Source organism: Parambassis ranga, chromosome 1 (assembly GCF_900634625.1).
Source record: "Parambassis ranga chromosome 1, fParRan2.1, whole genome shotgun sequence".
Classification (NCBI taxonomy): Eukaryota; Metazoa; Chordata; class Actinopteri; family Ambassidae; genus Parambassis; species Parambassis ranga.
In genome coordinates, this window is record NC_041022.1 from 24089137 (window position 1) to 24116137 (window position 27001).

Consider the following 27001-nt stretch of genomic DNA (forward strand, 5'->3'; position numbering starts at 1 on the left):
TGTGCCAATTTTCATAATCCTGTGTCAAACCGGCCAGAGGGGCTACGCGTTGGGGGCGCTATAGAGCCATTTTTATATGTGCATTTCAAAAGTCAGCAAATTTCAAAATTTTTCGGGCGAATGAATTTTTCTACCAAGTTTGGTGAGTTTTTGGGCATGTTAAGGCCTCCAAAAATGCGATCTCGGAGGGGGAAAAAAAAAATAATAATCCTAAGGGTTTCAATAGGGCTCTTGTACCATTCGGTGCTCGGGCCCTAATTAGTTGTACCACCAGAGTCTAAGCTTGGGGTGTGCCCTGCAGGATCCTGCAGAGGCCTGGTGGGCCTTCGTGCTGATATGCAGGAAGTGGATCCAGGTAGGATCGCCTGGCAGGGAAGTTAAGTTAACGTTGAGTGTGTGCGTGTCTACCAAGGTCACAATTGTGTTTTTTTATTTAGGGTAAAACATTTGTTTGGTGTATTATGCTGTGAATGACAGGTGGGCGCTGACTCAGCATGTGAACTTCTTGCTTATGCAGCTTTACGTTTTCAGCTCTATGTTTTGGACCACCCCTCTATATCATATCCATACCTTATAAAACAGATGGAAAAATATATTTACACACATGACATGTTTCAACACATTATCCGCTGGTTGCATTTGGAAATAATTAATGGAGGCAAAAATGTTATAATGTTAAAAAAAAACACAAACCCTTTTTGAAAGAGTCCTGCTGTCTACTTAGAAACAATCTGTGCTACTATACTGTCCAGACCGCTGCACTCTGATTCCCTCCACTGCCAAGGGACAGCTCTTCTGTTTGCAGCTACTAACAACCACAGCTGCAGGGTGTCTCACACACTTTAAAGTCATCTTGAGACCAGAACAGTTCACTCGCCGGCGGACAGTTTAAGAATTGATTTGGAGTGGTTACTGATTTAACTTAAGTCTTAATTGGTTTCGCCAAAAGCTATGTCACTGACCTCGCACCTCCTCACAAGCTGAAGAGTCAAATCCTCTGGTGTTTTTCTGCATGCTTCAAACTCCTGGCAAACTTGGAAAGATGTTTTTGCCATCAGCATAGTCACTCTGCAGGAGGGTACACTAAGCCTAGCTAAAGCACATTTAATCATCATTTTAATCGCTCATTTGAATTCTGTTTACAGGAACAGCCTTTGCATAATTAAATGTTTTATTCACCTTATGTCTTGTTGGTTGTTTTACAAGCTATAGATCCCATCAATTACGCTTGTTCCTAGGAGGTTGTTTCTCTAACACTGTTATCTTAATTATGTTCATCTCTGTAATTGCTTTTATTTTTATTTTATGCTGATCTCCCCCTTCTTTATCCTTTTATAATAATTCATTATATCACTTCATTCGTTCTGCAAAACACTGCAAGATATGCAGAGCTTCTGACCGAAACCTGGAAAGAGTCAAATATTAACACGCCACACACCTAAAGAGCAGTCCGGTCCAGTCCAGTTCTGGTCACAAGCACATGTGTTGGTCTCAGCGTTGAAGGTGCCGTGGCCTGAACACTGGTCCGGGCACATAGCCTTCGCTATCTCACAGCTGGCTCCACCCCAGCCAGGCTGACAGTGACACTCGCCATGGATACACACACCGTGGGCTGAACAGCTGGGGTCTATGCAGTCCACTGTTGGCACAGGACACAACGGAGTTAGCAATGTACCAAATAAAAGACATATAAGAACAAGACAGACAACAACAGACAGATATATTTATATATAGCTGCAGATAATGAGCATAATGGGCATAGATGCCTCTTTCTAGCAGATCCGCCAGTAGCTTGATTGAAAACTATGTTTTTAAGGAGGCTTGTGAACAAATTGAAGTAGCAACTAAAATGATGCTTCTGTGCATGTTACATCCAAATGAACATTATTTGACTGGGTTGGGCTATTTTTCTTGGAAATCTTACATGACATTTTTGACATAAATTTGCAGATTCAGCAGTTGTAAATAGGATTAACACACACACACACACACACACAGAGAGAGAGAGTGGTCTGTTGTTAAGAGCTCACTCTCTCCTTCTGTCTCTCTCACACACTCACTCACAAAGGATTAGTGTGACCGAGGATTGAACTAATCTGAAACTAATCTGGTTACTGTCCCCTGTGATTTGCATATGTGTATGAGTGTGTACATATACAGAGCATCTGCGTGCCTGTGTGTATGTGTGAAAGTGTGTATTGTTACAGAGTGTCGCTGTGTGTAGGTGTGTGTGTGTTCCACCAGTGAATAGCAGATTAGTATTGATCAATTCAAATTAAATTAGTGTTGTGTATAGCTTGTAGCCAGACTTAGCCAGCAACCTGTCAGCAATTGGACAGTGACCACAGACGTGTGCATCAGATTAGAGTAAATTAATTTACCATGCAGCTATAACACAATCATAATCAGCTACCTGTCAGCAAGGGTAATTTAACATGCAGGCCAGTGGCATAATGAGATGTATGAAACATCATATGTAATGTATGATGTTAATGTAGGGACGTCTTATTGGTGCTCAGAAATAAAACACTGTGGACACTCACCTTTAATTCTAACCTGAAGTGACAGATGGTTTGTTCCACAGAACCATCTAGGAAACTAGATTCTTTCTGCCACTAGCTATGCCTGCTTTGACAGCTAATGTGAGCTGTGGGTGGCTGCAGGGGTAGAGTATAAAATGACTGCATCCAAGTTGGACACATTCTACCTACTGCTGTACCACAACTGAGCTTCTCATGGAGTACACCTGTGTGACAGCAGCAGGATGTCATGCAAAACAATAGAATGTGTCAGGGTAACCATCAATATATCTGTTTTCCAAGGCATGTAGTAAAGTAAGTTGTGAAAGTAATGTTTTATGAAAACATCAGGGTGTTAAGGTGTAAAGCAACAGCCGGACCATCACTATTTTTTATTTAAAAATATATATCTGCATACATAATAAAACCTGCCATACTGCTAGGGGAGCAAAAAGAAATACATAATCAAAAACACCTACAGCTGTTTTAGAATTTTACAGTAATTTAAGTCCTGGACTGTTTTACTGTTCTTTCTTTCTTTAACATATGAGCTGCCATAATATATTTAATAATTCATTCCTCTGAGAGAGATGACCAGGAGGAAACTGATTTGAATATGCTTTAATAAAAATGAGGCTCACAAGCAGTGAAACCTGGCAATCAGGACACAGAGGTGGCACTAACGTCAGCTGCCCTACCTAAGTCACATGACGTGGCCATTGTAATGACATAAGTCCATAAGTTTGAAGACGTCATCCTTACCTTCCTCACAGTTATCGCCCTTATAACCAGTATTACAGATGCAGGCGCCCATGATGCAGATACCATGTCCTCCGCAGTGGATGTCAATGCACTGGTTGGCAGGCACATCGCACTCAGTACCTTTCCACCCGCTGTAACACTGGCAGCGCCCTCGAGAATACTGGCCATTGCCACTGCACAGCACCGGGCAGGACGCTGGAATGGACGTATGCAGTTAGACACAACAAGTCTACTGTGTCTTCACCATGCTCACAAACTAGATGAAGTTATGTTTAATGGAGTAGGTCCAGGCCTCTTAATATGTAATGTAACATTGTCTAGACCTGAGGCTATGCAAACTAGCTGAATATACACAGGCGATTCTATTACAAAATGGTTTTTAAGGCAAAAGGTCAGTGTATTCCTATGACAAAGGATTCCCCTTTATTAAAAGAATACAGTGACAGTGAGGAGAGACTCAACAGCAGCACGGCACAGCCTTCAGAGTGCGCAGGTCACACTCACTGCTGGGATAACAACCTTGCAACAATTACTTCCTCTCTATGGGTGGCAGAGTGTTTGTGCGTGTGTGCGTTTTTGTGCATGTGTGTTTACCTCGAGAGCAGTCGGGCCCCAGAAATCCTGGGAAACAGTGGCATATTCCTGAGAGACAATCACCGTTTCCATGACAATTCTGGGGACACTCCATAATGGACTCTGATTTAAGTGTGTGTGTATGCGAGAAAGAGAAAGGAAGAGAAAGGGAAGGGAGAGAGTTTAAGGCTGCACATTAATTGGATGGGACAAATATGCAACTGTATATGTTAAGAAATAAGACACACATACAGTACGTAACACACACACACGCACCGCACTGAGAGTCTGCTCCCTCTGTGGTTGCCGTAGTTACAGCCAGTCAGTCCAATCAACACATTCTAACATCCAATTACCCCGCTGTCCTCTCTCTCTCTCTCTCTCACACACACACATATATACACAAACGTGTGGTATGTTACCACTGTCAGGTCTCTGCTGTGGCCATTCGTTTTATTTCCTGCTACATACTGCTGTTTAATATTAGTTGTCATTTATTCAAAATCCCATCTGGTATATGCACTAGACCCATCAGCTATAAATGTTGGTTACTAGAAGCATAACTCATTGTGTTGTGATTATAATTGGATTTGTTTTTATGTCAATAAACCCTCACAGACAGAGCTCACCTATCCGAGACATGCAGTATTCTCCCTCTCACCTATGATAACAGTGTTATAAGAGACTTGTTCCGTGTTGCGTCCGTCATTGTAGAAAGCCAGATGCCAGATTCCTGTGTCCAGGTACTGGATGAAGCTGGCGTCGTGCACGTTCACAGAGCGCGTGTGTCGGACTCCTCCGATGGACTCTTCTTCGTGGGAACCGGCTGGGTGTACATGTACTGTATCCGTGTCACTGAGCGCTCGTTTGTCTTTGGAAATGAGGCGACTGCCGTCCAGCAGCTCTACAAAGTCATACTGGAACACAAGAAACATGCAAACATTGAACAGTTTTAGGCTAAAGTTTCAAACTGTGACTAATATTTCTGAAGGAATCGGAGCTCAACAGGAGCAGAGGGGATATAAGACCACGGTAAAAAATGAGTTTCAAACTTTCGGGATGTACATATAGAATTTTTGTTACATAGAAGGTGGCAAGCTCTAAAGTAAACTATCCAGTCAGCTACTGCCATGGTCACCTCTGTTCACAGACATTAAGTTGCTCAAGGTCCAGTGAAACAAAGGATAGCATTTAGCAGCTAATGGGAAGGGTATCGGCTGAATTTAGAAGGACGTTTTCTTTATGCAGGCATTTTCTGTAACTGTGTCACAGGGACATTTTTCCCTGAGCAACTTCAAAAAAACTCTTAAAAATGATGTCTTTGACCTACGATTGTTTCACTTTCAGTCCATGACCTTATCTTTTTATTCGACCTTGTTAAGTGATAACAATATTATATGTACCATGTGTTTTTGTGCTCATGCCGAAAAGGAAATCAGAACTTGAATGGATTAGGTTATGACAAGGGCATACACACTCACTGCTCTATTATCTTAAGTGCTGAGCTATGATATGGACAGCATTGTATAAAGCTGTCTTCTAAAGATAAGTGGATTAGTCTCATGATAGAGGACATGATTCGCCACACAGAGATGAGATGTAAGTGTAGTCATTAAAGGAATAGTTTAGTTCTGTAAGAGGCTTATCTACTTCATTATGAACTAAGAATCCAGAGCGCACTTGACCTAGACACTCTTATAAAAAAAAAAGGTTTGAGGTTTTGACATTTTGTGAGTTTTTTGCCATTTGTTCTACATAGAAAGACCAAAGGACGGTAGGAGAAAGGATTTTTTTCTCAACAATATATTCATGACCTCAAACCATTGCCGGCTATTAATCAGATTTCCTACAAAGCTTCCTTCTTGCTTCAACATGGGTTCTTTATTTAGCTGGAGACTCAGATGTTGTCCTGGGTTCTGGAACTGATCGTTATTATTGTTGTCTTATATGATTATTATTTATCTCATATTATTGTCTCATATGACATCTTATGTCAAGGTCATGACCCATGTCATTTACCATGACATCTACTTCACTGTACTGAAGGTGCATTTCGTCATTAACAGAAGTAACCCAGATAGAAAAGTAGCTGTCACCCCTGCTCACTGACTACTGGCTGACAGACTGTGGGGAATGTGTGAGATACAAGTTCCCGTCCATGAGCACTGAGAAGACTCAGGGAACAGTCGAGGAAATGTTTGATTGAGGTTTGGCCTGGTGTCTGTCTTATTAATTAAAGTTACTATATAGTTGATTGTGCTGCATCTTACTACTTGTGTATGTTTGAATTCCTGCTGGGTGTGAGGTATCTGATTTCTGTAGACATTGTGGATATCCATGCACTTGTCTCCTGATAGCCTTTATATCCAGTGACTGTCTTGAGGTATACAGGAGAAAAAGTGTAGGCAAATGTATCCGTGTTACTGACCTGTGTGTGTGATGGTGGTAGGCCTTTGCGTCCATACACGCCAACAAGGGCGTCTTTCTGGACGGAGATGTTGAATTTCAAGAACTGTGGTTGATCAATATATAGCTGGGACCTCCAAAACACACCTTGGAGAGAGAACGGCAGAAATCAAATATTTGAAGACTTCCTGATTCATGTTTTCCTCTCTGTATACAGTATAAATCAATATGCTTGCACAGAAAAATACATATAGATGAGACCCACAACTCTCACAATTTCAAGCACATATTACATATTTTTTAAAAACCATTGCATTTCTGTGTTGCTATGTATTATTCATTTCCCATCTTGTTTTTTATCTCCCTGAACTGCTGCTGATGCAGCATACTGGCTTACTGATCGCTTCATCCATAAATATGTGCTATGCTTTAAACATCATCACCTTTGTACACAGCCAAATATGTATTCTGTAAAACTGCTTATTATACAGCAACAATAATGAAAACAATAAAAACAGCCAAATGCCAAAATGCATTTAAAGGCTTTTAATTATAAATAAAGCTGATTAGCACACTTCCTCATAACATTAAAAGGAGTGTGAAGGACTATTTGCATTACACAAGATTACTCCTACTGATGTGGACCTAATAAACTTAGGTTTGGCAAATTTTACACTCTGTAGTATGACACTGTGTGTGTGTGTCTGTGTGTGTGTGCGTCTAACCAGGTGGGACGTCTTGTATGGCTCGTCTCCCAACATCCACCTCTCCTGTGTCTATGGTGTTGTTCTCCAGAAGAAACATTTTACCTGCAGAGAAAAAAACACAACATGTAGATAATTCATTGTGTTTCTGCGAAAATATCATTTATACAAAGACCGTACTGAGAGTAGCTTTGGTTCTCTCAAAGTGCTGACAACTGCTGGAGAGAGAAAACAATCAATCATGAATGCACACAGTGCTCTCTCTAACTTTAACACTAACTTTTGTTTGGAGAGAAAAAAACAAGAGGTAGAAATTGATCATCCAATTTTGACACATGTTCATTGAATGATGTTATTAAAACTCTGAGATTCATGATCTAAGCCAAGTCTAAAGGCTGATTTATGCTTCTGTGGAGAATCAATTAGTTACAGGGTACGTATGGTTTAGCTGAGGACTCCATGCTGTAGAACGACATGCACCACCCACAAATGTTAGCATCCATCAGGACGGTTATTGAGACGTGTGAAATCCTGCCCCAGTGTGAAAGCACTCACTCATGGTATATATGTGAACAATGGTGACAGGTGGGTAAACACCAGTTATGGCTGGATGGCAACTCATTATACCACAACGCCTAAAGTCTATTCAACTACTTTTACTGATGTATCTGTCATGAATGGCATCAGTTGCAACAGATTCCATCCTCAGCTTTAGTTAAACACTCTGCTCAGTGTGTGTATGCTCCGAGCTCAACGTTTGTAATTTCATAGGCCCTTCCTGTTCATAGCATTATGGTTTAACAGCTTAAGTCATGACATCTGGCCAGTAAAGCAACACTGACTCACAGCGAGTGTTTGTTTGAGCGTGTGATATTTATGGCAGTCTAGACATTACATGTATTCTTTACATTAATATGAGCCGCAGCATACAATGCATGTCATCAAATCCAGCTCAGACACACAGACACACATGCATGTTTATTTCTAACCTCTCACTTCCCATACTGAAATTCATTCACTTGTAATAAGATAACTAAATCCTCCAGACACGTCATAACATCTGCAGGGATTTATTAGCTTATGCTAAAGCTATTGAAGATGAACACTGTTCAGGAGAGTGAGAATTCTCCACCTTTCACCACCTTTATTGACCAAAAACATGATCCTACAACTTTTCATCTGTAACCTCTAACAGTCTTATAGTGTTGAGGAAAAAACATTTCACTTTTCTTTTCTGCACTTTAAGCTAAGATTCAAAACCCTCACAACTTCCAGTAAACATCCAGCTGAGTGTGCCACTCATCTTGCTCGGTTCAATTCTATCCAGCCTCTGCTTTGTGTTCAGAAAAGAGACAAGTGCGAAGGGGGAAATAAAGGAAGGAAAATAGTGAGACAAAGATGGAGACATTAAACTGAGAGAGACTGGCAGGTAGACAAAGACGGAGAAGAACCACAGACGGTTTTCAGTGTGTGTTGTTTGACAAAGGGTTGATTGGCAGGATGGGGTCAGCTTGAATGACACACCCACACACAAGTGTCTTTTGTTCGATGAACTGTAACCTGTCTAACAAGGTGATCATCGTTTACATTGCATACACATGCATAAACCGCCTTTTAAGACAAACAAAACATCACACGCATCACAGAAAACGGGGGGTAGGCTTGTGTTGTTGTGGTTTTGTCCTTTTTTGTCTCTCCTCTCTCTTTCTATCTCCAGGTGATGACTTCCTGATTTCCATCTGATCAATCCTGGAGCCAATCCTCCAGGAGAGCAGACTTAAAAAGGGACAGTGAGGCCTGTTGCTCTCTCTCTCTCTCCTTCTTTGTGTGGCTGAGCCTGAGGCCTGTAAGGTGCCGTGTGTTTGCCCTCAGTTAATGGGAAACAGGGGAGGGGGTGGGATAGGTAAGTTTAGGGTACCCTGTACACTTTGCTCACACACAGTTGTTCTTTGTCTAAAAACAATGGTCAGCGGTTGAGACATGTTTTATCTAAGTTAGCCAGGCCTTTTGTTTGTTCTGTTTTGTCGTTAGAAAACGTCAGATAAGCCTGGTTTTATTGTATCCGTTTTCATCCTTTTGGCACTCCCACACCTGTTTTGCTGAGTTTAACTTGTTACTCATTAAAGCCTTTCTATTTGCTCCTGACTCCTTTTGGTCGGTATGCTACGACCCCGGCCCCCCCTAGAGACCACAGGGGGTGTAACACCTGTGCAAAGAAACTAAAGTCAGGTGAGCTGTCCCTAAAGATATTTTCCTTTTTGAAATGATCGAACTCAAATTTCCGGACTGATTTGTCCATCTGCAATAGTGTGACTGAAGGTCGATTAGGGTAATGCTTTATTACACAGTAAATAATATAAGTTTACAAGATCAATTGTGAGTCACTCTTGTGGAGGCTAAAACAACTGAGACTGCTTAAAGCTATATCATGTAACAAAGCACCAAGTTGTGAATGTTATACTTTAGAAAACCTTAATATACAGCAAAATCTGTAGATTTTAAATTAATGACAACAAGAATATCTTTTACTTACAAAGCCACTGAAAGTGCAAGACTAGTCAGGTGAAAATGAAGGGAACCAAGTTGTTCCGACCTGTGGTTGCTATGGTAATGTGGGTTTATTAACACCCTTTAGAGTGAGGTTAAACCTATTCAGACACAGTACTTTTGTAGTATTGACTTCAAATATCTTTGACGGCAACTGGATGCAAACTTTTTTTACTGAGACATTATCCACCTCTGTGACAACTCTCTGCTGTGGCACGGAACACAAATCGGACCTGCACAGAAGACAGGGTGTCTGTGCTCTCTGCTCTGTGTCATTATGGGAATTTGTGAAATTTGCCTTCAACAACAGACTGAGCGTTCTCACCTCCAATGACTTCCATTTCTGTCTGAAGCTTACTTAACTGGAGCACACAGCTCCTTCCCCTCACAGCCTTTATTGCTTTTCATGTGAGGGAAAAAAGGATAAAAACACATTGAAGAAGGAACTCACCATTGTCTGTGGACACCATGAAGGTGTTGGGAGTCGTATCTCTTCCGCCTCCGTTTTCAAACGCTCCATATCCCTCGCTCTCCTGAAGCTGCCAGTTCAGACCAAACAGGTGCATAGCTGGAGAGAGGAAGGAGAATGTTGTTGAGACCACATAAAAGGACAAATAAACAGAGAGGAATGGTGTAAACACAAGGATGTTGGAAAAATGAAGAAGAGGAGAAAGACAAAGGGGAGATATTTGTGCATTTAGGTCATTAACAGGCACAGGAGGAGAGCAGTGAATATGTATGATTGCATGTAGACTCTGTTGAGTTGTGTGTTACTAGCTGTATCTTTTTGAGAAGAGGGATACACACACACACACACACACACACACACACACACACACACCAACACCAAGGGACAGACAAAGCACATCACAGGAAGCCTCCAGCAACACCACACTCACCTCCACCACCTATAAGCTTCTCTCTCTCTCTCTGTGAGAGTGTGTGTGTGTTAACCCTTCCTTAAGAAACACTGCTAAGACACATCCACAGCCATGAAGCTCATTTCTATTCCCCATCATGCACCTCACCTCAGACTTGCAGTGCATTCTGCTGAATTATGCTGACTGTCTGATGAAGGACTGCAGAGCTGATGTGGCATTTTGCTAAATGAAGCAGTGGAGGAGGCGAATTTGGTTTTCTGCTTTGCCAAGTCAATCTAACAGAATTACATGCTGCACTTTAATACTGTGGGCTGTTGTCTGGGTTTACACTGACATATCGATATTACACGGAACAGCACTGTTTCTGTCACATTCTGCTGCAGCAGGCAGACGCTGAAAAGTGACCTTCTGCACAAAGACAAACATGTTTATTCAACAAAAGTGTCTGCAAACATGATTTCTGCAGATTACTATTGCAGATTATGTCTAAAGTACTTATGGATTTGAGGAAAGTGCGTACAAATCCATCAAACACATTGCATTAAAGAAAACTCCAAAAGGAAGCGATGTAGGAAGGGTTGTACTGAGGGGTACTTACACAACAAAACCAAACAGAAATCATTTATTTTGAACAATGTTACATGAAAATGTTGATTTATTCTCACTTGAGAACAACTGGATAAAAGTGTGTAAAGTGTTTTTCAAAGGACTGATGTGAAAAATGAAAAAATATGAAAAAAGGAGTGTTGTCACACACTTTACATAACACTTGTGACCACTGGCTGCACACTACTGGTCGTGATGCTACTGTATGTTGTGTTTAATGATTCTCTCTACCCAGCACTACAATGTGACAACAGCACTATGTCGTGGAATAAACAGTGAGTGGAGAGAGATGTGGGGCGCAGCCATGGTGTTAGTCCTTAGACTTTGTCCATTTGCCTTGCTAGGTTGTTTCCCCATTGTTTCCTAATTGTCTCTACCTGTCCTCATTATCTTCCCCTCAGTCTTTGTGCTTCTTGCCTATATCTTGGCCAGTTTTACAGCCCCGTGTTAGCTGTCTCCACAGAGAATGTCATTAATTGAATTATGTAAAACACATTCTCTTTGGGTGCACTACATATATATATCTTTAACTATTTACATTTTCATAGCCTCTAGAAAACTGTTTCCACAGAGGAGTTGGACAGAACAATGAGCCTGTCTACATGTATCAGATTAGTTTGTCCCTATTTATTTGATGACACACCGTGTTAAATGGAACAGCTGAATGACCGTAGACTTTGCAGTTGTGCACTGGGAACAAATGAACTTCTCCTTTGGGCCCCAGGGCACCGTAAGCTGCACCCTAAAGCAGGATTTATGTTCTGTCCAAACTGCATCAGATAACATCAGAAACCCCCTCTCTGCTCACCTTTCATGCATCTGATAGGGAGGCGACCATTTGCTCTGACTTTTCCAAACTGAAATCTGACATTCTCAACCACCTCTCAACCGTGATTGCTCAGTTTCGCAGAAGTGAGAGCAGAGAGGAGCAGAGCATCATCTCTCTTCTAGCTCTTGTTTGTTACAAAATGTGAAACAGCTTGATACAACACCATTAATGTCTTCCTGGAGGTCCTGGGTAAAAAACGTTTGTGGTTATCACCTGTTGTATATGCTATCACATCTCTCCTATCTCTGGCTTCTCTAAAAATGCGTTGATTTCCTACATGGTTCGACAGCACATCTTAAGAACTGGCAACAAGAGGCCATGTACTAACACTATTACAGTGCAAGTGACAGAGCACATTAACACAGTGAAGCTCACAGAGCCTCCCTTGAATAAAGGAAGCCCCTGATACAGAGGGCATGCACATTACATCATGGGATGCAGACGTCATTGCATCACCGTCACACCTACTGTGTGGCAAAAAGCTTGCGGAGTGGCAGTGTTGTGTGATTGGCTGTACAAATAGATTTAACAAGAAATCTGAGATCTGGTTTTAGGGAAAGTGATGTCTGTGCATAGAATCTATGAGATTGAGATTATATAGGTAATCTTCTTGACCACAAGATTTTGGGTGTGAAATAAATAAATAAGATTTAAAAATGTAAATAACAATAGTAATGTAGACAGAAATTGTACAGATATATTTGCATTTTTACAGCCTCTATAAACCCGTTTGTCATTCTGATCTGCAGAACAGCCTGGACATCAGCCAAAAAGCCTTTTTTCATATGACTGCTGCTAACAATGCTAGTTGTGCTTAAAAGTACAGTTTTTTTGTGCAGAATCTTCTTAGTGCAAACACATATGTGTCTGTTGTTTCTGTGATAAACAGTATATAATTAAATTCCCAGCATTTATAAGGGATGCAGTTTAAGCTGCGGGGTTTTGAGGCTCTGAGGATTACACAAACAAACAAACAAACAATAAACTGGTTGCTGGTTTTAAATTCTCCAAGACTGCAAATCTCCAATTATTTTCCACGCGACAGAAGTTACATGTTGAATATGTAAACAGACCATATGTCCCATGAAAGTACATGACCCAGTGATGGTATCGAGATAAAACAAAGTAACCTGAGGAAAACACGTGGAACACCTGGACAGGATTCCTAGTCCAGCTGATATGAGAGACAGGTCGTTTGTGTCAGGGAGCAATTACTGATTCAACTTGGGAACATTTAGTGAGAACTCCTGCCATGGATGCGCACCCCCTACCATGTCCAGCACACGCACATACACAATTATTGCACACACACACACACACACACCTCTCTGCCTCATTAAATTAGAGCCCTGCTGTGCTAGCCCATTGCCCACAACTCTTCATGGTGAGGACAGGAGCAAAGGGTCATGGGAGAGTGCTGGCTAATCGACAGGAGCCTCTGCGTATGTGTGGGTCTGTGTGTGTGATAAAGTAAGAGGATTAATGGCCATGGCAACAGTCATACAAGACTGGTTCACTCTAACAGGACCTTTTTAGGAAATTTAGGAACATTTGCAGAGAAATTTAGTTGCCATTTTGAGATAGAAAAAATGCACATTTAAAACTGTAATGTGTTAGAATCAGGTTACATCTTTCCATCAAAATGATACAGTTGCTCTCAATTCCAAAATATTTCCTACTCTTTATAAATATTAGTGAATAGAAAATTGCCATTCTGTGGAAGCATTTTAAAATCCCAGCCCCAAGAGAGATACGTGGATCGATGGAAGACTGACTATCCCACTGTGTTCAAAGCAGGTCTGGAATCAACAGCCTAATGCGCACTGTCAGCCTGTCCTGTGTCTGTTCAGAGGAGAAAACTGATCCCTGTTCAGCCCTGATAATCTGACACACACTGAGAGGGGCCGCTGCTGCCTGATTCACCACTTGAAAGGCAGAAAATGTGTTTACAGATGAGGCAGAGGAAACGGTTTCAGTTCTTTTTTTGTGTTGCAGTCATGGTGCTGTTGAAAATTACCCATCCCCTCAAGAGGGTGTGCTCAGAGAGCATCTATAAACGCTGACAGAAGAGGAACTGCTGCCATTAAATAATGTAAAGCCTCTCACACCTCCGATGTCCACCCACACAGGTGCTTTTACTTATGTCTGATAGCAGATTTCAGGACCGTGTGGGAGAGCGCAGACTTTGCCTAATAGACTTTTGTTACAGCAGACACTTTGACTGTGATAAAATAAAGCCATATTCATCCACACTGGATTAAAGCATCAGTTACTGTGAACCTCAGTGCTTATTACACTCCATCGTTTGGGTCTTCTATTGCAGGTCAGTGGACGAACTCGGCACAATTGCATTGATAATGGCACCAACATCATCAAAGATGCAACAAAGGTGCCACTTTCAACCATAAAGGTTTCTTTCCACCCGGGAGGGGCCAGGTTTCATTGTTGTTATGCCTTGACTTTGTGGATGACATAAAAGAAATTCTCTCAATCTAATCCTTTTCTTGGTATTTTGTCGTAAAACCTGTACCAATGAGGAGTCTTGAGCACACAAATCAGAGGTGACTGCAACCTGCAGAAGCACAATTCAGTGTCATGGTGTGTCCATAGTAAATATCCACTGGACAGCTGTCCCCTTAGTAATCACGTTTGCTTCTAACATCTGATAACTACAACTGTAGATAAGGATGTGCTTTGTCATGAGTGGTTCTATTGCTGTTTAACGGTGGCTACATAAACTATATATTACACTATATATATTACTTACACTGAGATCCATATTCATTTTCCATGTTCAAACTGATCAATGTTCGAATGAGACAGTGTTGCTGCAAGAATTGAAACTTAAAACGGACTGTCTGACTGGAGTAGACATTTTACCCACTGTAAGGAAACTTTATAAAATATGGGAAACATAGATCATAGAGTTTTGTAGGATCAAACACTGTCTTAATCTTAACTATACTGATTTTTTTTATAATAGCAATAATTAAAAAAATGAACAGTGAACATAATTTGGGGTTTTAAAGAATATCAAAGTCTGATGATAGGGTTGAGTAATTCACAGCAGGGCTTTGCCCAGCTTCAGAGCAGGGGTCTAATCAAGCATAATTAGTGAAAAAGCCTATGTAGGTGTGCAGAGCTTTATAAAAAAAACATCTCATTTTTTCACAGGATATGCATTATTCATAAGGCTGATACAATTAATGGTTGCCATTTAACCCCTTTCTTGCAGAAAAACTGATATTCGTGTGTGTGTATGAGACGACGGATGTGCTTCATTGCTATTAATGTATTCAGATAGTTGTTTGTGTGCACAGCTAGGAGAGGAATTATTTTTATTACGAGAGAAAGACCATAAAAATAAAAATGTTTTCATACATTGTATGTATTTGATTAGGCTAGATTGATTTTTGAGAGATTGCAAATAAACTCACATCTCACAAAGAGATTTATTCACCTTTTTAATTAAAGCTACAGTGAAAGCAAGTAGCACATCTCGAAAATAAGTTTGAAAGAAATGAAGATTTAGCAATTCATCATCAATATTCAACACATTCTGAAGCCTCTGACCTATGTTTGCATGTCAGTGATTAGCACTAGGACTTCTTTGTCTGAGTGGTGCTTTGCATTTCTGACACTGTGTCCTTGTTATTTTATAAACTACTGACACGGCAGACTCATAAGAGATTAAAATCAACCTCCACTAATTATTATAAATCATTATGCTGCAGCTCCCAAGGTGATTCTGCACCCAAGGCAATACAGACCTGCATGCAAATAACACATGCTGATTCCTACAATATTAATAATCAGATACATGGGATGTAATGTAAGTAAAGAAAAAAAATATTTTAATATTAATAAGTCCTGCACTCACTAACACTTCAGGTATTCATGGAAAAATGAGCACACCAACCCAGCAGGGATCAGAGAGACACTTACATCGTAATGGGTTTTCTGACCAGCACTGTGACTTATAGCTGCTGTGTATTTGCTAAACCCTGTTTTATAGACAGCAGCTCGGCTCAATTAGTCACAGAGGAAGGTTGTGTGTGTGTGTGTGTGTGTGTGTGTGTGTGTGTGTGTGTTAACACAATCTTGCCTCGCTGCATATAAACTCAGTAACCGGAAAAAGCAGCAACTCTAGATCCTCCCTACACATTTGCATATGTGTTAGTACAGGTGCATGCACTTAACAGCTTTTGCATTTGCACACTTGTTTTTGCATGCAAACAGTTTATTAGGAATGGGCTTTGTAAGTGAGCTGACAGATTTTGGAAGAGGAACAACAGTGGGTTCCAAAAGGGAAGGTCAGTGATTCTGCAAGGCTACACACTGACGTTTGTGTGAATGCTTAACTTGCCTTCATCGTGTATCAATAGCCACTTTCAGACATGCCTTCTGTAAATCTGCTGGCAATTATACATGGGGGGGCTTGTTAGAAAACGACTCACGGCCGCTTTTCCAATAGGCTATTAGACATCTATACAGCAGGCTTAGAGGCTAAAGCAGCAAGAATGAGTGAATTAAACACAAGGATATAAACAAGAAGGTTCAAGCAACATCTCATCACCTAAGGCACACACAGTGTGGAAAGTGACCCTGACTTTTGTGTGCACATTCTCATTCTCTTATTATCTTTATATATATATATATATATATATATATATATATATATATATATATATATATATAGCCAGGTATATATATATATAGACACATAATCAACAAAGAACAGCTAACCTTTTGTGGTTGGCCTAATTCACTACAGCTAAAAAATCTTGAAATGTACGGGCTATTTTGAGCGTTAGCACATTAACACTGCTAAGTAACCTTGGTAACAGGAAAACCCAGACGGTACACCAATCAACTACCTTAGTCCCAGTAATGACACCTATACCTGGGCTTTACATATCAGCCGGTAGTGATTTACACTGCAAACAATACACAGTGCCTTGAAACTTTTTCACATTTTGTCACCTTACAACCACAAACTTGTATTTTATTGAGATTTGAAGTGACCAACACAAAGCAGCACATAATTATGAAGTAGAATGAAACTAATACATGGTTTTCAAAACTTTAAACAGATATAAATCTCAGAAGTGTGGTGTATTCAGCCCCCTGTACTCTTGACAGACCTAAATAAAATCCACTGCAATCAATCGCCTTCAGATGTCACCTAATGAGTTAATGGAGTCCACCCGTGTGTAAGGTAGCCTCAGCATAAACACAGCTATTCTGTGGAGTGCTTTGTCAGAGAACACTATGTGAACAAACAGCATCATGAAGCCCGAGGAACTCAGACTCAGCAGACAGGTCAGGGATAAAGGTGTGGAGAAGTTTAAAGCAGGGTTAGGTTATAAAACAATATCCCAAGCTTTGAACTTCTCAAGAAAGAAAGAGCGGCAGAAATCCAGAGTTTAGGTGGGAGAATAGCCATTGTTGAAAGAAAGACTTAGAAGTCCTGTTTGCAGTTTGCCACAAGCCGTGTAGGGGACACAGTAAACAGGTGGAAGATGATGAACTTGAGGTAAGCGCTATGTGTGGTGGAAAAGTAACACTGCTCATCACCCTGAACACACCATCCCCACTGTGAAACATGGTGGTGGCAGCATCATGCTGTGGGGATGATTTCCTTCAGCAGGGACGGGAAGGCTGGCCAGAGTTGATGGGAAGATAGATGGAGATAAATACAGGACAATCCTGGAAGAAAACCAGCTGGAGGCTGCAAAACACTTGAGACTGGGGAGATTCACCTGCCAGCAAGACAATGACCCTAAACATACCATCAGAGCTACAATGGAGTGGTTTCCATCAAGGGATGGTCATGTGATAGAATGGCCCAGTCAAAGTCCAGACCTAAATGCCATTGAGCATCTGTGGCAGGACTTGAAAATTGCTCCCCATCCAATCTGGCTGAGCTTTTTTCATTCAATCAATCAACCTTTATTTATGTAGCTCCTTACTACAACTAGAGTTGACCAAAGTGCTTTACAATGAAGAATGGGAAAACATTCAGTCTCCAGATGTGCAAAGCTAGTAGAGACATACCCCAAAAGACTTGCAGCCGTGATTGCAGTGGAAGGTGGCTCTACAAAGTATTGATGCAGGGGGGCTGAACACAAATGCACACACCACCTTTCATATTTTAATTTGCTTAAAACTAAAAAAACATGTATGATATATGTGGAATCACGATATATGTGGCAAGTTTTTCATAAAAAAAGTGCAAAAGCTACAGTAAAACCCGCCTCCCCCATGTTAGTGGGATAGACCAGGAGCGGACAAATAACTGAAAGTTTTTTTTTCCAGAGATGGTTAAAGCAGTTGTTAAACTGCTCATCTGTGCTCAACTGTTTATTTTTAGGATATATGATTTTGGCCTCACTTTTGGTGTCACAGTTGTGGGCGTTTGATTTGAGACAACACTAGCTTGTTGTAATCCTCGCACTAATACATGTATATGTGTTGGGGAGTAACAGATTACATGTACTGACGTTACATAATTAGAATACAAAAAAATAAACTAAAGTAACTGTATTTAACTTTAAAGAGGTGGTAATCAGAATACAGTTACATTGCTAAAATCAGTGGATTACACGGCGGTACTTTACGTGTTTTTTCACCCTGCTGGATGAAACCAGTCAAAAATCATCTTCTTCTTACAACAAAGATCCTGTTTACGGCAGATGTCTGACTCGCTTGTCTCATTGTGTGGTCATATACTTGTGTATGGCGGTGAATAGTCAGGAGTGAGAGCTCTTACCATCAATACAACATCTTTGAGCAAAGCTAAAGTTTTGGTTCAGGACAGAAAGCTGCAGCTGCGGGCGACAGAGAGGACAGAGCAGCCGGACTGATGGGGGTCAGAGTCTGAAGATGAAGCGCTGCGTGCTTAATGCTCCTCAGTCATGATGCCGGCACACTGTTAGCGTCACTTGAAGGAGTGAACTAGTTTGCTGCTAGCTGCAAGCTAACTCCATCTTTTAACACTTAAGTAGGAACGTGTCTCTTGCAGTCAGGTAGTTTAATACATGGTAAACTGAGTCTGATTTATGGACTTATTCAACTATTTAATCATTTGTAAAATGACTTTGGGTTACATGTAAAACATATATTATTCTGACTCTATTACATTCTGTTTCTCTAAATAGAAGAACATTGATGTGATGCAGTCAGCTGGAACAGTCTGGCCATTTTCTATATATTCTATGAATGTTTTATAGCGTCCTTAGTAGTAAGCAGGCGCTGATCGCTGCACTCTATCACTTAAAATGCAGTTCAGTAAGTAATCCAAGTATTCAGAATACGTTACTCAGACTGAGTAATGTAATGGAATACATTACAAATTACGTTTTAGGGCATGTAATCTGTATTCTGTAACAGAATTCTTTTTAAAAGTATTCTTCCCAACACTGTATAAGTACTGATGGAAGTAACTGCAGCATTTTATTTTCTGGATATATTAGCTAACAATGTAACATTAACGATTGCACACTCAAACTACCTTTGGTATTTTGCAGAAAACCAAAGCATTTTTAACATTTTCAGACATATTAATATTGACTATTGGATTTGTTTTGTCTGTTTCTGCCTGGATACAGGCCAAACAAGTGGTTCCATAGAAAACCTTAACAGGAGAAGCTAAAGCTATGCTAACATATTTTCAACTGTCTGAGGAAGCACAGACACCAGACATCATGCAGATGTTGAGGCCATCTGCATGAGGTTTCCATCCGAGGGGATTAATGTTTGCCAAAACACACATTTGGACGTCCTATTTCCCTTCCAGTTCTCCCAGTGTTTCACTGTCTCCTTCTCATTTAGCTGCATTACACAATTATAAAGAGGTTCAATAACAAAAATCAAACAAGCACTACTTTAAAAAGTCTATCTCATCTAGCCAAATGTATCCTCTGACCAAAACCTGAGGAAGCACACACATACACACATGGTATGATTGACACACATGTATACCCAAGAAAAACACTCGCATGAACAGACATGGATCATATGTTGTCTGGTATGTCATTATGTCAGTTTGTCAAGGCCAGAGGTTTCTTGTGCGTGTGTGTGTGGGTGTGTGTGTGTCTGGGGTATATGCATGTGCCAATCAAAACATGTGTGCCTGTGCGCCCTGGTGTATGTTTCTCTTTGTGTGTGTATGTGCACACGCATGTTTTTTTATGTGTCTGTGTGGGTATCTCTGGAGTGTGAATAGCAGCAGGGATCTCTGTGTTTTCTGCGTGTTCACCAATGTGTGTGACAGATTCATGTGTGTGTGTGTCAAGAGTATATGTGTATGTCAATCATAAATCCCAGGAAAGTCTTAACAGATGCTGTGGATGAAAAAAAAACATCTTTCTAACAATGCTGCATGAGGGAGCCCTTGAAATAGCCAAGCATGTAACAACAAATGTTACACACACACACACACATCGACTGGCCTGTGGCAAGAGATCTCCAAGTCCAAGGACCATCTGAGCTCCAGTCATAATTGCTTGGGTTCATTGTGGGAATCGATGACCTTTACAAAATATACCAGTCTTCCTCTCCTCCGAATTTTTTCTACCCTTCCTCTCTCTTTCTTTCTGGGCTTTATAAAAAAACTCACACCCAATCTTACAAGGACTAAACTAATTATAAAATATTAAAAATAATATTAAAATATTTTATTATTATTATTATTATCCTATAGTCTACTACAGAGCTAAACTTCCTACTGTAACCACAGGAATCACCCCCTGCTGGACAACTCAAAGCATATAGGTTTAGGACAATAACATATTGTCTACAGTTTCTGTTTCTTTGCATCTTGCATAACAAATATGGAATTTATATTCTATGTACAGCACATTTAAGTTCAACTTTGTGTCCTTGTCAGGGTTGCCAAATAGTAATCTTGAATCTTTTGTGCTTAGTGTGAATTAAAATCATAGGCAGGGGAAGACCTTCTAATTTAACTCCAAAACTAAGAAAAGAAAGAGGGGACGTCTGGGACTTACGGTAAGGTCTGACTGAGCACAGAGCATTCCAACAGTTTGATTAATGACCTATATATCTGGCATCGCCACGGAAAGGAATGATTAAATTGATATATGAACAAAAATATAGTAGGAAATGACCTTTTTCCTCATAGCGATGGAGTGACAGTACTGTTTGCCAAATATTCAGTAATAGATTACTGTAATGTCAAAACCATCTTTCCAATGTGCATTCCAGCTACAATTTACCATACAATACGCCTGACATATTAGCCTCCACATCACCTATATCACAACCCTAGAAACATGGTGAATCAGGGAGTAAAGAAGTAGGGAGGAATGAGGCCAGGAGAAAGGAAAGCCCTGACAGCCAGGTTATCAGATGGGCTCACACCACAGAGTCAAAAGCAGTGCACACAGCAGCAGAGAGCAGCATGGCTGATACGGAGGTTGCCAGAGAGAGAGGGACGCTGGACAAGATTGGAAGAGAGATGAGCTGGGATTAACAATGAACAAATCATGGGAAGTACAAATAAAAGTCCCATTTGTCATCCTGAGGCTGGGCCAAACTAACCCTTCACTACTGTGTGTGCATGTACTCAGAGTGTCTGTGTTTATAAAAGTTTGTATGTGCAGGTGTGTGGTCTCACCTATGCAGTAACAGAGCAGGACAGAGAGCAGCACAGATAGTCCCACTGCACTGAGGGCTGTACACCTGAAAGAAGAGAAAACCCCGTTAGAGCCTGACAGATACCTCAGTCGGTTCATAGTTTATTAAAACAGATATCGGTGTGTATGTTGGACGATATGTTTTACAGAACATAATGCAGAAAAAGATGCTTCGGCTACTAATATAATAATAATAATAATAATAATAATAATAATAATAATAATAATAATAACAATAATAATAATAATAATAATAATAATAATAATAATAATAATAATAATAATAAATTAATTAATTAATTAATTTGTTGCAAAATACAATGCTAGAAAATAATTTAACAATGATCATTTTCTATTTTCAACATGATGTTAGCAAGGTAGCTAGCCACCTCTAGTAAACTAGATAAATAATACTTGGTATTATTTATGTATAGGTGGTATATAGAAAGAGGTAACTAGGTCGGTTGCTTGGACCTAATATTGAGTTAAAAAATCTAAAAATCAAATTTTTTGCTCACAGTTATGATAAAAACAGTATAAGATTTAAACTGTGGATCTATTATGCATTATGCATAATGATATCATTAGATGACAGTGTGTTTAACTGCATTAAATACACGCTATTATATAAAAATTGATTGAGGTTTGAAATGGACCTGTGGTACGATGCCAGTTTTGCCAAATAAGCATGCTAGTGACAGTACCGACATTGTCATGTTCCCTGTGGAATGATGATAATGTGCTAAAGGTATTTGAGCATGCATTAGCTCATGTCATGCCCAACAAATAATATACATATGTGTGTATCTATATACATGAAACAGACATCCTGTGGTTGCAGGTTGCATGATGCTGGATCACACCTGTAATCCAACTTTAGAATTTAAAATAATCAATCCATTTTTGAGTCAGCACTAGAATACTGGCTGGCTTATTTTTAACCGGGAATTTTTTAGAGTATGTTGGAAATTCAGTATGAAAAGCTTTTCACTTGCCTATTAAGGAATTTGACCTTTCACGGTGGTGATTTTTTTTCATTCTTTTTTTTTATCCTCATGCAAAAAGAAACCAATCTTTTAGATTACAGGTGCATTCCTGCTCTTACAATGGCGGCATTCACTCATTCCACAGTGCCCTCCAGCAGATACAATAACTGGGATCTGCATAGCTTAATGCTAACATTTGAGTCAGAGTTGGGCACAGCAGCAAGTGCTTCAGGCTGTGTGAAACTTGCAAAATTAATATTGCATGTAACAGTACATGCAATATTACAAAGAAAGTCATAGCTATTTCTGTGCCAAACGAGTTATTTTACATTGTTATAAGATACAGTCATAGTTAACTGCTCCCTTGCTGCTATGAGAAGCGCCTTTCTCTCAGAGCTCCAAGCTCCCTGATGTCACACACGCATCAAAAATCCCTGGATTCTCTGTTCAGAAGCTCATGGTGTATAACACCCAGTTAGCTGGCAGCTGGCTGGCAATTGAGTGCTGCCTTTATGGATCCAGTTTCTTCTAAAGATTCAGTCAACTGTTACACATAAATCAAACCTTCAGATCTACTGCGTCACGTGTGCATGTAATGTGTGCCCGAGGGGTGGCAGGTTTGCTGTGGGGATTAAGTGTCTCCACTGTATGAGAGATGACTGCCAGCTATATCTAGATATCATCTGTAAAGAAGATGAATACTGACCCTCATTCATGTTTGGATCGTGCACACATATGATTTTTTTTAATTATTATTCTATTTCAAGTTATTATATATTATTATATATACTGATGATGTGTAAAAAAAATCATTTTAAATAAACCCCTTTCCAGGTATTACCTCTTCCTTCTACTTATCTTACCTCCATGAGCAGTACTTGGAGGACTTCTTGAACTTGAACGCAGAGCGGGACAGGGTATTCCTCGGCAACGGCCTGGTGGGAGGGGAGTACACTGAGCCCGTTGCCATAGTGTAGCCAGGAGTTGCTGTAGAGAAGAGGGGGGTGGTGCCTGTACCTGTCTTAAAGAGAAAGTGCCTGTGGGGGAAGCAAAAAAAGACAGATAGAGAAATTAATTATAGCCGTATATATCATCATATATAGCTTTTTTCAAGGTCTCTGACACTGTTTTTACCCGGCCTCGTGTCAGCCTCAAGCAGAGGACTTCACATTTTAAATTAAGACCAGTGGAGACCAGACCTGGTTAATTTGTCCACACCGGAAATCTTCCCTATTCAAATGTATTGTAAAGTCTTAATCTCAACCCCTTAAACTTGTTTTGTTTCAGTTAGTCCTGACAACAATCAACGCATCCTCCAAAAACAAACATCTCATTTGGCAGATGATACACCCACCAGATATGACTCGTGGTTATGTGGTCATGTTATAGGGAAGTATTGCCTGACATCATGCCGACATGGAGCTGATAGAGTCCACTAAGGGGTGGTGGGGGTGCATGCAATGCTTTTGAAGAATTATGTGCACATGCTCAGTCTTCAAAGACTGAACTAATAACCCCATGCTATGTTTTCCTTTGTGAGGTTGACTACAACACATAATGCCTTCTTTAGCTCCGTGCTGGGACTACAGTATTATCAGAGCCAATGGAACAAGCCATTCCTTCTTTTCTAGAGTCTGCTCTAAAACCTGTTTCCAGATTCCAGATAGATGGAAACTAAAGTCAACATTTGCCAGTCGAAATTTTGATTTGTTGGATGTTGAGTGTGTATAGATCAGAAACATTGTAGATACAGAAGACTAACCTTCCCTCACCCGGTGTACTTTTGCTAGTAAATGAACAGGCTGCAGGGAGGGAGGGGAGGTGTGGTTCATTTACACACACTAACCATTTTCTAATCATATAAAGCTGCTTCACCCACAAAGTCCCCTTTAACAAGAGACTTAGTGTGTCTGTTTGTGTGTGTGCAGACCACAATGACTGTGATACCATCCCTGTACTGCAGGTGTGTTCACAGTGGGGTGACAGAGCTTTATTATGCTCATTAACCTGACAAATGAAGCTTGTGACGTGTTTTTTCCTTTGCGCTCTGTATTTCTTGACTCAGACATAACTACCTTCTGCTACCCGTCCTGGGTTCATTTATAACTCATAATTCTTCCTTTGTTAATTGTGAAAGTGAGACGGGCTATCTGTCTCAAAAAGCGGGGCTCAGTTGCAGTCGGTAAAATGTTTATGGAGGCTTTTGTATATCAAAAAGGAGAAAAGAAATACATGGAAGGAAGTTGTGGATGACCTTGTTTTCCTTGTTTTTGGATCTCTTTGGGATTCATCTTGTTAAATATTTGATTCAGAGTTAGAGGCCTCACCTCACTGATGCATTGCTTCCAGTTTTCACCAAAGCAGGAAACTAGGTTTGTGTGTTATCATCGTTTCTTGAATAAGCCCACAAAGAACAATGAGTCCACAAATATTACATTTAAGTAGGTTTTTAACATCAAAGCGATGTTGTTCTTTTTATTCCTGTCTTTAGAATTGTCCAAAATTACTGGCACATGCATGTATGCCTGCAGTAATTACCAAGGTCACAATGTCTAATTAATGACAGGACCCCAACTAACGAGCATCTGTAATTACAATTAGACTGCTCTCTAACAAGGCTGTGTGATTAACAATTAGAACCTATTATAACAAGGGCCCTTCAATTAATACCTGCCTCTAGGCAAGATGTGAAGATGCAGAGAAAAAAGAGAACAGGAGTGGCAGAACGGACTGAAAGCAACGGGGAGGGAGACTGCACAGAGCCACAACCGTTCCTGTGTGTTTTAAAGAACAGCAAGTACACAGTAGCACAACCAAATCACACACAAAACAACTTGTACTTGTTTGACGTTGCTCTCTCATATGAAGTATTGTTTTTTTTTTTTGTTTTTTTTTTTTTTGCTTTCGCAGATAACACAAAACATGATTTTTTTATCCTAGCAATTTATCAATCTGACATTAGCCTTTGGGAGATTATTTATTTGGTGCAGCGCTGTAACCAGTATCTACTTAATTGATGATCACCACTTAAAGGTCAGAAAAAACCCCTTAGTGCAAGATTTCACTTTAAGTGGAATGCTGTGAATGAGTAAAATACTTGAGTGGTTGTCAGCTCTGGTCCTCGGGGACCACAGCGCTGCTGTGTCCTATGGCTGCTTGTTAATGCTACCGCTTCCCCCTGACTGGAGCTCTGCCGTGCATGTGTAGTAATATAAAAACAGGGATGATTAGGCTTTAAGTGTATACATGTGTGTGTTTCTTACATACGCTGATGTGAATCGACAGCTATCAAATCAGCAAAACACCACAGGTGGTCCATAAACACAGTCATTACACTTCCTCACCCCAAGTGGATTAATGTTGCTTTAATAGAGGCACGTGCTGTTGCTCTTGTTAGTGTAATCACATTTCACATAGTGTCAACAGAAACAAAAAGCAGAGTAGATGGACTTAAAGTGTTTGGTATGACACTAAATAAGGAGTAACCTTTGATTGATTGCATTGCACTACTTATTTCTTGGCTATATACTGAAGAAATAAATCATATCAACATGTTGATGATATCAAAAGTGAATTTAGCAAACCTTCTTAGTTGACTAGTGCAGAATCTACCACAACAAGAGATGAGAAACCACAGCTTCAACTGTAACAGAACGCCATTTCCTAGAGCAGAGTACACCAGACTAGACTAGACCAGACTAGACTAGACTAGACTAGACTAGAATAGAATAGAATAGAATAGAATAGAATAGAATAGACTAGAATAGGATAGAATAGAATAGACTAGAATAGAACATGTTTTAACTATATATATGTGTGATGGTTTACCATTTGTAATTGGTCCACATATGCACCCTGCATTTTTATAAATACCAGCCAATGTTCGCCCACACAGATTAACAGTGAAAAGCAGTGTGGTGTGATACAATACTACATTTCTTCCATTCACTGCACTGCGTTTAATAACACCATAACAAATTGTTCCTGTCCACAATTAAGGTTTATTGGATCGACAAACAACAAACGCACTTCCTGTACCGAAGGGGATACAAATCAGTTTGCAGTGGAAGGTGTGTTATGATGTGTCCAGGCGTGTGTGTGTGTGTGTGTGTGTGTGTGTGTGTGTGCACGAACACCACTTCATTATTTATCACTACATTAAACTGCCTCATATCTCTGTAGAGAATGAATAAAGATAGTCACATTTTATTATCTTTTATGCCTGGTATGGCACGTGGACATGCACAGAGAGGGAGAAATGTCAGATGATGACAGATATTATACTACACAGGAATGTAATTTTGTTTTTAACAGCTTTTTATAAAACTGTCACTGATATCAGCCTAATTAAAAACAAACTAATGCTAATGCAATCTGACAACACTAGTCTCCCTTGAGACTGAAATGGCTTTCCTCTTTTTTCATTTGGTGTTTTTCTATTTTGCCATTATTTTACTACAAACATCACTCTCACATCAATTAATTATGTAAGTTGTTATTGTCTTGGGCTGGGAACGCTGAGAAAATCT

At 40.1% G+C, this 27001-nt stretch overlaps 1 protein-coding gene across 2 annotated transcripts in view; it reads right to left on the minus strand.

Annotated features, from left to right (window-relative positions):
• Positions 1–27001, minus strand: part of tenm3 (teneurin transmembrane protein 3) — a 180444-nt gene that overhangs the window by 71839 nt on the left and 81604 nt on the right. For both annotated transcript variants that reach the window (XM_028409964.1, XM_028409972.1), the window contains 9 exons: positions 23336–23509; positions 21468–21532; positions 9963–10079; positions 6986–7069; positions 6283–6407; positions 4516–4771; positions 3876–3977; positions 3282–3476; positions 1439–1639 (listed from right to left, as the gene is read on the minus strand). In XM_028409964.1, the coding sequence (XP_028265765.1) occupies positions 1439–1639; positions 3282–3476; positions 3876–3977; positions 4516–4771; positions 6283–6407; positions 6986–7069; positions 9963–10079; positions 21468–21532; positions 23336–23509 (1319 nt within the window). The remainder of the gene's footprint in view (positions 1–1438; positions 1640–3281; positions 3477–3875; positions 3978–4515; positions 4772–6282; positions 6408–6985; positions 7070–9962; positions 10080–21467; positions 21533–23335; positions 23510–27001) is intronic.